Source organism: Hyla sarda, chromosome 5, assembly GCF_029499605.1.
Source record: "Hyla sarda isolate aHylSar1 chromosome 5, aHylSar1.hap1, whole genome shotgun sequence".
NCBI classification, from domain to species: Eukaryota; Metazoa; Chordata; class Amphibia; order Anura; family Hylidae; genus Hyla; species Hyla sarda.
Genome location: NC_079193.1, coordinates 305,031,297 through 305,043,748, shown reverse-complemented (window position 1 = coordinate 305,043,748; position 12,452 = coordinate 305,031,297). Strand labels below are relative to the sequence as shown.

Below are 12,452 nucleotides of genomic sequence, written 5' to 3'. Positions count from 1 at the left end.
CATTTTAGGAATTGTCCAGAGTAGGAGCAAATCCCCATAGCAAACCTCTCCTGCTCTGGACAGTTCCTGACATGGAGAGAGGTGTCAGCAGAGAGCACATCCTGTGGTTTCAGTGTGTGCAGCTGTCGGGTGTGGCTCCATTTGCTCTCCAGACTTCCAGGCAGAGAAGCAGGTTTTTACATCGGGCTTTCCCAGGAGCGTGGCAGGCTCCTTGGGAGGGCTTTCCTGCATGGAGCCTCGGGCTTCTACCTCTCATTCCCGGCTGGCGAGAGGGGGGAAGAAAGTGTCTACAGCCGGATTCAAGGTCGGGGTGAGACGTTCCAGCAGGGCCCGCAGAAATGTGGAGCCCACTCCCCTGACCGGATCAGAGGGACATAAGGCATCAGCAAAGACCAGCGGTCCTTCTGTTACCCCGGAACCCCAGCAATGGGGGGCACGGGGACCAAGGGAGTCATTGGCGACATATGGCTCAAGGATACAAGCAAAGATGGCGGAGTACGAAGAGCTGGGCAGGAAGCTGAGGAGTCTGAGAGAGGACCTGAGATTTGCCCGCTACCAGGCTGACCAGGGCCCTACAGGTAAGAGGCAGAAGTTCACTGCCCAGGTGCGGGCTCTGAAGATAGAGGTGGCGGAGGTGGAGGAGGCCAAAAGAAAAATCTCTGAGGGGGCAGGATTCCTAAAAGAAAAACTGGTTAATGAGGAGAGATTCAAGGAAAGGAAGTATGGTGCATGCTGCCCTCAGGAGAGCAGTGAGGAGGAAGGAGGGGAGGAAGATGGCGGAGAGTCGGCTGTGGGAAGTGAAATGGATGCCACCCCTAGTGTGTGTGAGCCCCAGCCCCCCCAAGATAGCTACCCTGAGCCAGCCCAGGTGGCGCTACCCTCCAGTGATGGGGAGACAGAGGAGAGCGGTGAGGAGGAGCTGGCCAGTGGGGGTTTGCTGCAAGCCATTATACAGCAGGAGTCCCCTACCCGTATGGAGGATTTTACCTTTGGTGAGGATCTCGGTAAAGATGATCTAGTAAAGAAAAGGAAGAAAAGGCAGAAGGTTCAGGAGACTGTGACTTATGTGTTTCGTCCTTTCCAGCAGTCTGGGCCAGCTGTAAAGTTGGTTCAGACTGCTGGGCCCCCCAAACTGCCAGTCCCCGTTTCTGTGGTGAAGCGGGGCCAGAAAGGGGGGTATAGCATGGCGTCCAAGACGGCAGAGGACGCTATAGAGCCAGCAAGTCCTATTGGGCTTAAGGTGAGCAGCCCTGGTGCTGCGGGAGCGCCCCAGGGTGGCGGGGGGCGTGTCCAGGCACCAGGGGCAAGCTATGCTACTGTTTGCTTGGGGAGCGGTTCCCCAGGTGTTGCTGGCACTGAGGGGCACTTCCCTGTGAGGGGGGGGGGAGTGTCCAGATAAGTGATATGTCTGTGTGCTTGGGGGGCGGTCCCCCGAGTGCCGTGGACATTACCGGCGCTGCAGGGCACTCCTCTGTGAGGGGGGGGGAGTGTCCGGGCATCGGGAGTGGAAAACGGTCGGTCTGTGTGTTCTGTGGGTGCTGCGGGGCACTCTCCTGTGAGGGGGGGGGAGTGTCCGAGTGCCAGTGCCAGCCTCAGAGCCCGTGCAGTCGGGAAGACATGGTGATGGCGTTGTGGGAGGAGCTGGGGTGCGCTCGGAGGGGCAGCCCCAGGCTCAGGCAGTAACATCGCCCATGGAGGAGGAGCCATCAGAGTCGACCCCAGCAACAGCAAAGCCAGCGAAAAAGACTCTGTTAAAACCGGCAGTACTACAAGTCCCAGCCAGCCCAGGATATGTTAGGCACAACGCGAGTGTAGGGGGTGAGGATGATGGGTGTGGTAGTGTTGTGAATGAGAAGAGTGCATGTGTGAGTGTTAGTGGAGTGAATAATGGTGGGAGTAGTGGTGGTATGAATACAAAGTCTGGTATGGATGATGAGAATTGTGGTGTGAATGTTGGTGGGTGTAGTGGTGTGAATGGTGGTCCTGGGTCTGAGTCTGGGTCTGGTTCGGCTGCCCCCCCGGTAGTGACTGCTCCTAGGAGCTATGCTCATGTCGCTGCCGGGGGGGTCCCCCTCTCCATCCGGCCCCGGGGGTCACTTGCAGCAGCGCCTCCTGGAGGCTCTACGTAGGGGCGACAGGTCAATCGAGGTAGAGGGAAGGGGTGAGGTCGACCTGTCTTTCTGGATAGAGAGGCACGGTTTGGGGGCATTCCGAGAGCAGAATGGGGAGGTGGTCTGGTCCCTCCCGACACCCGGGCAGGACAATAACCGTAGGAACGTGGTCCGTCTGATTTGGAGGGGCAAGGATGTGTGCCCGCCTCGCGCTAAAGTGGTTGAGCTCCTCCTCCAGATGTAATTCAGGGCGAATGACATCTTTGCTCTGATTCACCCCTATGGTTCGTCTGAGTTTGATGTCAGTTTCGTTCGGCCGGAGGGTCTTGAACTCTTCTGGTCGAACTACGAAGTGGCAAAAAACGAGCCCGGCTGGCGGGAGTTCGCCGTAAAGGCGATTTCCCGTCAGAATGCTGTCAAGAAGGTGACCGTTTTGACCCGTAACGAGTCACTTTCTTGTTATGATATCATGACCTGGCTCGGACGGTATGGGGATGTGACGGACATGCCCAAGAAAAACTTGGATGAACACGGGATCTGGTCCGGGGCCTGGACGTTTTCCGTCAAACTCAAGCGTTCAGGGAGTACGGTTGCCCACATTCCGTCAGCCGCCTTCCTTGGACGTGATAGGATCCAGGTCTTCTACCAGGGGCAGCCTAAGGTCTGTCACAGGTGTGGCAGCCCCACCCACTTTAGCGCAGCCTGTACATTGCAGGTCTGCGCTTTGTGTGGTGGGGTGGGTCATCTGGCCGCATCCTGTCGGCAGATCCGGTGCCACCTGTGTGGTGTCCTCGGACACCCTTTCAGCTGTTGTCCTAGCGCCTTCGCCCATGCGGCGGCCGCTCCAGCTGAGGAGAGCTGTGACGTTGCCTCGGCTGGGGAGGGTACGGGCAGGGATGGGGGCGCAACAGGGCTAGTGAGGAGGAAAAAGGGCCCTGCCAAACTAAGGCGGGAGGAAAATCGTAGAAGGAGTAGGGAGCTGGAGAGTGCCCAGGTGGCGAGGGTAGCTTCAGTCCCTGCTCCTGAAGCTGGCCCTGTAACTGCTGAAGCCCTGGTGGAGAATGTGCTGGATGAGGAGATCAGGAGACTTCACAGAGAGGAAAGCAATATGGCCGACCCTTCCGATTCCTCCCACTATGAAAGTGTGGATGAGGAAAGTGGGGTGAGGCCCAAAAAGAAAGAAAAGGGCAAAAGGAAAGGGAGAAAGAAGAGGTCAGAGCCCTCTGAAGCTCCTGGTACTACGGGCCAGGTCCAAAGCGGAAGCCTGGCTGCCCCCCCTCTGATTGACCTGTCAAACCGGTACCTCGTCCTCGATACCATCTCCTCCCCCTCCTTGGAGGGGGAAGGTGAGGGCGGGGTGCCTCGGGAGAAAGAGCCTCTGGGGGGAACTGGGCCCTGTCCTGTCGAGGCACCTTCCTCAGAGGGCAGGGCTAGACCGGGGCCGGACGGACACGGGGACCTTATGGACCAATCGGAGTCTAAAAAAAGATGTAAGAGTGGTCCTGCCCTTTCGTCGTCTTCGGGGGATGAGGGGGCTAAAAAGAAGGGGAAAAAGAAATAAATGGTGAGGCCATCTAATTCAATCACCCTGTATGGCGGCACTCACCCCATTGACGCTGGCATCTATTAATTGTGCCAGCATAAAGTCGGATACGGCTAGATTTGCAGCCTTTGATTTTCTCGGCCGTGTTGAAGCCGACATTTTGTATCTGCAGGAGACCAGGTTGTCAGATCTAGCCTCCCTGGTAAAAGCCAGGAGAGAGTGGAGGCGCGGCCCCTCCCACTGGTCTCTTGCGGCTGAGTCGTATAGTGGGGTGGCGGTCCTTTTTACCGCTCCTGTTGAATGCCGACGGGTTATTGAATTAGAAATGGGGAGGTGCCTGATCTTAGATGTCTTCATGAAGGGACAAGAGCTCCGACTCATTAACATCTACGCCCCGCAAACTAAGCGGGGCCGTAAAGATCTCTTTATGAGGATTAAGCCCTTTCTTTTTACGAGTCGGCAGGTGATCTTTGGAGGGGACTTCAATAATGTCACGAGGTCCCAAGATAGGAGAGGCTCCAATGGTCCGCTGACTTGCGATAGTGTGGCACTGATTAGCATAACTAGAGAAGCTCGCCTAGAGGATGCCCACATCCGGAGCCCCTCGGGCCACGCGGGTTTCACCTATCATCAAGGTAGTCGCAGGTCTAGAATAGATAGGTTTTATTTGAAGGAGGAAGCCGTCTCTTCCGCAGTGTCCGTGGTTGAGGTGGAGTTCTCCGATCACTGTATGATTTTGTTTTCCCTGAATGTTTCAGAGACCCCCCGGATGGGAAAAGGTTATTAGAAGCTGAATTCGTCCCTCCTGGAGGAAGCGGAGGTAAGACAGTCCTTTGAGGATTTTCTTCAGAGTCAGGTACCTTTACTGGACCTTTGTAGTAGTAAGTCAGAGTGGTGGGAGATATTCAAGAAGCGGGTTGCGGGGTTCTTCCGCCAGCTCTCGAGCCTCAGGTCCCTGAACAGGTATCGCTTGTATCAGGGTCTGAGGAGGAAACTCGAGCTTCTCGTCTCGACTGGAGGTAGCCGAGAGGATATCTCCAGAGTGAAGTCCTTGCTGATGAGGTGTCAGTACGATAGGCACGCATCTTTGGTTTTTGAGAGGGATTTCGGGAAGTACCGCTCGCCCGACCCTTACAGAAACTGTAAGATGTCAGTGAGTAGTAAAGTCATTTCAGGACTGATTGATAGTACGGGATCTCTGAATCGGTCCAGATCAGGGATCTTGGAGGTCGTCAGATCCTTCTACTCGCACCTCTTGGGAAGGAAGGATCTAGATCGAGACAGGATGTCGGCTTTCCTGGCTGAAACCATTCCTGAGCCAGGGGTAGACCCCTCTCTTGTTGTTTTGGCAGAAGAAATCAGGGAAGAGGAAGTGAGACTGGCGATCGAGGGGCTTGCCCCTAAGAAGTCGCCAGGTCCGGATGGCTTAACATCCGAGTGGTACAGGACCTTTAAGGAGTCTTTAGCTCCCCTCTTGACTGAGGTATTCAATGAGTGTCTCTCCTCGGGCACTCTGCCGAAGTCAATGAGGAGGTCAGCCCTGATTCTTCTCTCAAAGGGTAAAGATCCCAGCCGAATTGAGAATTGGAGGCCCATAGCTCTTCTCAATACGGACAGGAAGCTTCTGGCCAAGATACTGTTTAATCGGCTGGTGAAGTTTGCACCCCGGCTCCTTTCGGGGACTCAGCACTGCTCTGTTCCAGGCCGAAGCACCTTAAGTGCTGTCCTTGGTGTCAGGGAGGCAGTGGAGCGGAGTAGTGCGGGTTTCTGGAAGGGGTACTTGCTGTCCCTGGATCAGGCCAAGGCGTTTGATCGGGTGAACCACGAGTACCTCTGGTCCGTCCTCCTGAGATATGGCTTACCGAGTACTTTTGTTAATTGGCTTAAGATCTTGTATGCAGGGGCAGAGAGTTTCCCGCTGGTGAACGGTTGGTCTGGCCGCTCTTTTGAGGTGGGGTCCGGAGTCCGTCAGGGTTGTCCTTTGAGCCCGCTTTTATACGTGTTTGCAATCGATCCCTTCGTCCGGAGGGTAGATTGTGGGCCGTTGGCGGGAGTCGGGATGAGTCTGGCGGAGCTGGATGTCACCCAGAGAGTGGTGGCGTACGCTGACGATGTCACTATTTTCGTCTCCTCACAGGAGGAGGTCGATGTGGTGATGTCGGAGGTGGACCGCTACTCGGAGGCATCCGGGTCTAAGATCAACCGGGATAAGTGTGAGAGTCTCTGGCTGGGAGGGGGGGATCCCACGTTTGATCTCCCGGACACCCTTCCAGGGCCCCAAGAATCAGCAAAAGTGTTAGGCATCACATTCGGCCAGGATGATTATCCCACCAAAAACTGGGATGGTAAGCTCCAGGATGCCGCTCAGAAGGTGGACCAATGGAAGGGTTGGTCTATGACCCTCAGGGAAAGGGTACACCTGATCAAATCGTACCTGCTCCCCTTGTTTATCTATCTGGGCAGCGTATGTATCTTGCCAGAGGCTTACTACACTAGGATCTACAGCCTGTTTTTCCAACTGTTATGGGGGAACAGGATGAACCTAGTCAGGAGGGAGGTTACGTACCACACGAGGAGACTAGGGGGTTTATCTATGGTAAACCCTGTGGTGTTCTTTACGAACACCTTCTTGAAAGCTAACATCGCAAACCTCTGGAAAGAGAGGGCTCCTCCGTGGGTACTCTCCTGCAGGGAATGGTTTCGGCCTTTCTTCCAGGAATGGGAGAGAGGAGGGCGAGTGAAGGACCTCCGCACGCCCCATGGATATCTTCTGGCTTATGCTACCCCGACTCTGAAGGCGATACGTCGGTGGGGTCTGGGAGTGTGGGAGATCAGGACCCAGTCAAGGCAGTTCCTTGACAAACGGGTTCTGTTGACCCATTTCCAGAAGCCTCTGGCGCTCAGGGACTGCCCAGGTCGGGATCTGAGGGTGGGGTTGTACCTTTTAAACATGAAAAGGATCCCCCAGAAGTTTTGGGACTTGGCCTGGCGCTGCTTTCAGGGGAAGCTATATGTAAGGGACAACCTGAAGTGCAGGAACTCTGATGACCGGGGATGTCCCCGAGAAGAGTGCGGGGACACGCTGGAAAGCATGGACCACTTCCTGCTTCATTGTCCCTTTAATATAGGGGTTTACAACAGGGTGGGCGCTTCCATCGGCTGGAGTCAACTTGCCGGCCTAACCTATCCGGAGTGGGCTTATGGGGCATTCAGGAACCTGGGTGGCCGAGATCGGGGCACTTTATTCTTAGTTAGTTTAGTGGTTAGGTACTACACGTGGAACGCACGGTGTTTAGTGTCGACCCAACAGAAAATCCTCTCCGAGGTGGAGGTCTGTAGGAACATCACCGGTGACCTCGGGAAGATCAGGTCTTTGGAGTATGGCAGTCTTGGTACCAGTAGGGCTTCTCTCCTGTGGAGAGGTTTTTCTTTTGATGTGCCCTAGGTACTAGACCTTTTTAGGTAGAGTACCTTTATTTTGGTTAGGGGCAGTGTTATAGGGATAGTGATAGGGTGAGAGCAGGGTCAGTTTTAATGGAGGGATAGAATTAGGGAAAATTGTAGGGGGGAGTTAGGGAAAGAGTTTAAAATTATTTTGATGTATCAAGTCTGCCATCCTTCTTCCTGGTGGTGGGCTAATGCATGCACACGCTAGCTTTTTGTTTTGTTTTAAGCTGATATGGTATGAAGGGCTTACAGGCGACCAAACTTGGGCCAAAGGTAGCTTTGGTTTAGTGTGTATATGTTAGTATGTATAAGTCTGTGTGTAAGTTGGTTGGGAGGAGTGCTAGGTGGGGAGGGTGTATTTGTGGGTGGTGGTGTTTGCTTTTCTTTTGGGGACCTGACATGGGTCAGTTAGGGACAGGACTTTGTGTACGAACGGTATGGACTCTGACCCATGTGCAGGAGGGGTGGTGTGGGAGAGTACAGTTTTAGTGTAGGGATTTTGGTAGGGTTTTCTATTGTTTTTGTAGGTTTTCTTTAGTGTATATATATTTATTTTTAGTTAAATACTATATTATTATGTTCATGTGATTTTGTATGTATATTGTTTATATATTGTTTTCATTTTGTTTCTATATTACAGCATTACAGTAGTCATGGCAGTCGGACCAGTTATTATGTTACGTGGTTTACTTGATTTTCTCATGTTGTTACGTTGTTTATTTTATTAAAAAAATTTTTTTTTTTTTGTAGCCAGGTAGTGCTAAATTTTATGTTTATGTTTATATTTTGCTAAGCCAAGTTGTGCTTTTGTATTTTAATTTTAATTTATAATTTTTTTTTTTTTTTTTTGTGTTTCCCGAATATGGATGATTTTGAGTTGTAGCCAGGTAGTGCTAAATTTTATTTTCATATTTTGATAAGCCAAGCGCTATTTTTTTTTTTTTTGTTCATTTTTGTTATGTGTGTGAGTGTGGTTCGGTTAGGTGGGTTGGCATATTTTAGGTTTTTGTAAAGCTGGGCTGGCCGGTTAGGCAGGGTTTTGTTTTTGTTCTTTGGTACCAGTGTATTTCTTATTTATGTTATAGCTGGTTAAGCTTGTTTTGTGTTTTTGTATAAGTTTTGTACTTTTATAATAAAAAAAGAGTGTCAGCAGAAAACGCTGTGGTCAGACAGAAAGGAAATTCAAAAAGAAAAGAACTTCCTCTTGAGCATACAGCATCTGATAAGAACTGGAAGGATTAAGATTTTTAAATAGAAGTAATTTACATATCTGTTTACGGTAACTTTCTAGCACCAGTTGATAAAAAAATAAATAAAATATATATATATATATATATATATATATATATATATATATATATAATAAAATAATAATAATAATAATAATAATAATAATAATAATAATAATAATAATTAATATATATGTTTCCCAGTGGAGTACCCCTTTAAATTTCACTGCACACACAGGGCTGCCACCAGGTAGCCGTGCTTCACTGCTCACAGGAGAATATGCAGCATATTATGTGCAGTGTGAAATATGCTCCCTATATGCTACGTGTAACCCTACCCTAAGGAGTAGATATCAGAGTGCTACAGCTACCTGAACCCCAACAATTCCACTAAACCCATGTTAGGTCACTATTAAACACTAAGGTATAAATTGATTTTTGTAGAATTTTAGGTGGTCTGCTTATTGCAGTCATAATACAAATATTAAATGATGCCACCATAATAAAATATTGCTATTCATTCAAAATAGTACATAAATAAACAAAAACATGAAATAACTAGACAGACTAATTTGTAGGATTCATTGATTCATTTACTCCTTGCATCTCAAAACTCATAGGAAATGCATGTACACAAGCTAAAGCAAATGCTGGGAATCATATGGATACTTTCCTACACTTTTTATTCATGTGTACATTGTTAGCAGAGCTGAGTTTGTCGCTTGGCATACTTTCTGGAAAAAGCATAGACCACAGCACTATACAATCCAATATAACTGGATGCATATTTTACCAATCCCCGTGTCTGGGGGAATTATTATTCTATACCAAAAGAAGTGACAGCATCTATAGGCGGTATATGAATCAACTTTATTCCTCCATGGCACCGTGCAGTGTTTCAACGCTAGTGTGGGTCTTTGTTATGTAGCCTCTTAAAGACCCACACTGGGGTTGAAAAACTGCCAAGTGCCATGGAGGAATAAAGCAGATTTATAAGTTTCTACCCGCTATGGATGGATGCTGTTACTTCCTTTGGCTTTCCTTCTGATCTATAGTATACAAAGGACTTCAGGTAAACCTACTGTACATAGTTATTAGGAACCCTGGAAAATAGTAGAGTTCTAAAAGTTCAATGTTCTGCATCCAATGGATGCACAGGGTCAACAGATTTGAATATTGGATGGGCTTAAGGTACACAAAGATATATATATATGCACACACATCAGCATTTGAGACCTTGGCTCAGTGTTTCCCAACCAGTGTGCCTCCAGCTGTTGCAAAACTACACCTCCCAGCATGCACAACTTCTGATCTATGGTATACAAATGACTTGAGGTAAACATAATGCACATAGTATTTAGGAACCCTGAAAAATAGTAGAGTTAATTCCTAAAAGGTCAATGTATTGCGTCCAATGGATATACAGGGTCAATAGATTTAAATATTGGATGGGCTTAGCGTCGTACCGATAGATATACACACACACACATTGGCATTTGAGACCTTGGCTCAGTGTTTCTCAACCAGCGTGCCTCCAGCTGTCGCAAAACTACAACTCCCAGCATGCCTGGCTTTCCGGGCATGCTGGGAGTTGTGGTTTTGCAACAGCTGGAGGCATGCTGGCTGGGAAACACTGCCTTGGTACTATGATCATATTAACATCATCACAGAAAACAAAAGTTTAAGCGCTTTTAAATTTTCCCTATTGTAAAAAACTTATGATCAAATCGACACAGCTACATCAGTAAATAATTGTAATATAGAATATTATTGCCGAGTGTTAGTTGAAATAATGCTGAATAATGTGAATATTCTTACCCAGCGTAACGGTTGTTATACAAGTGACAATAGCCAGACAGCCAAGTCTGGGAGAAGAGGCAGAGATGAATGAGCTGTGATACTCTCCATGTGAGCTCCATCTTTACAGAGTCAGAGGGGATCCCGTTCTATACATCCATGTCATCCAGGGCAGAGACTGGGTTATTGTGTTGCTGTGGACGGTTGAGCGCAGCTGCTGTGGACTTTGTTGCAGCAACGAGAGGAGCAGAAAGTATGTATGACAGTACTGAGAGGCTCTGCACTTGGGTGAGGATATTTAGTGTTCTGTCACTCAGCCAGGATTAGCCTTCTACACTGGGGGGAGTGTTAGGTCACATGTGAAGGAGAAACAGCTGCCCCTCCCTGCACAGGACCTAACTTAAGGTATGGTTCATACTTTCAGGGCCGGTTTTAGACTTAATGTGGCCCTGGGCAAAACTAAAGGTGGGGCCCCAAAAGCCAAACAAGTCGGTCACATTTAGTTAATTCAGGATGTAGCTTGCAAGGAGTGTTGCAAGTTTATTAACCTCTTAACCCCTTAAGGACCAGGCCATTTTACACCTTAGGACCAGAGCGTTTTTTGAACATCTGACCACTGTCACTTTAAACATTAATAACTCTGGAATGCTTTTAGTTATCTTTCTGATTCCGAGATTGTTTTTTTTGTGACATATTCTACATTAACATGTTGGTAAATTTTTGTTGATACTTGCATCCTTTCTTGGTGAAAAATCCCAAAATTTGATGAAAAAATTGAAAATTTTGCATTTTTCTAACTTTGAAGCTCTCTGCTTGTAAGGGAAATGGATATTCCAAATAAAAAAAAATTTATTCACATTTCCAATATGTCTACTTTATGTTTGCATCATAAAAGTGATGTGTTTTTACTTTTGGAACACACCAGAGGGCTTCAAAGTTCAGCAGCAATTTTCCAATTTTTCACAAAATTTTCAAACTCACAATTTTTCAGGGACCAGTTCAGATTTGAAGTGGATTTGAAGGGTCTTCATATTAGAAATACCCCATAAAAGACCCCATTATAAAAACTGCACTCCCCAAAGTATTCAAAATGACATTAAGTCAGCGTTTTAACCCTTTAGGTGTTTCACAGGAATAGCAACAAAATGAAGGAGAAAATTCACAATCTTCATTTTTTACACTTGCATGTTCTTGTAGACCCAATTTTTGAATTTTTACAAGGGGTAAAAGGAGAAAATTTATACTTGTATTTATAGCCCAATTTCTCTCGAGTAATCACAAATCTCATATGTCTATGTAAAGTGTTCGGCGGGCTCAGAAGCGAAGGAGCGACAAGGGGATTTTGGAGAGTACGTTTTTCTGAAATGTTTTTTGGGGGGCATGTCGCATTTAGGAAGCCCCTATGGGGCCAGAACAGCAAACAAAAACCACATGGCATACCATTTTGGAAACTAGACCCCTTGAGGAACATAACAAGGAATTAAGTGAGCCTTAATACCCCACAGGGGTTTCACGACTTTTCCATATGTAAAAAAATATATAATTTTTGCCACTAAAATGTGTGTTTCCCCCCAAATTTCACATTTTTGCAAGGGTTAATAGCAGAAAATACCCCCCAAAATTTGCAACACCATCTCTTCTGAGTATGGAGGTACTCCATAAGTTGACCTGAAGTGCACTACGGGCGAACTACAATGCTCAGAAGAGAAGGAGTCATATTTGGCTTTTTGAGAGCAAATTTTGCTCGGGGGGCATGTCGCATTTAGGAAGCCCCTATGGTGCCAGAACAGCAAAAAAAAAACACATGGCATACCATTTTTGAAACTAGACCCCTCGAGGAACATAACTAGGAATTAAGTGAGCCTTAATACCCCACAGGGGTTTCACGACTTTTCTATATGTAAAACATTTTTTATTTTGCCACTAAAATGTGTGTTTCCCCCCAAATTTTACATTTTTGCAAGGGTTAATAGCAGAAAATACCCCCCAAAATTTGTAATCCCATGTCTTCTGAGTATGGAGGTACCCCATAAGTTAACCTGAAGTGCACTACGGGCAAACTACAATGCTCAGAAGAGAAGGAGTCATATTTGGCTTTTTGAGAGCAAATTTTGCTCGGGGGGCATGTCGCATTTAGGAAGCCCCTATGGTGCCCGAACAGCAAAAAAAAAAACCCACATGGCATAGCATTTTGGAAACTAGACCCCTTGAGGAACGTAACAAGGAATAAAGTGAGCCTTAATACCCCACAGGGGTTTCACAACTTTTGCATATGTAAAAAAAAAAAAAAAATTACTAAAATGTGTGTTTCCCCCCAAATTTCAC

The 12,452-nt window shown here is 47.8% G+C and overlaps 1 protein-coding gene across 1 annotated transcript in view; it reads right to left on the bottom strand.

The window, feature by feature from the left end:
* Positions 1 to 10,397, bottom strand: part of CPA6 (carboxypeptidase A6) — a 242,752-nt gene extending 232,355 nt beyond the window's left edge. Inside the window, exon 1 of the mRNA XM_056522125.1 lies at positions 10,149 to 10,397. Within this exon, the coding sequence (XP_056378100.1) occupies positions 10,149 to 10,249 (101 nt within the window). The 5' untranslated portion in view covers positions 10,250 to 10,397. The remainder of the gene's footprint in view (positions 1 to 10,148) is intronic.
* Between the last annotated feature and the right edge of the window lie 2,055 nt (positions 10,398 to 12,452).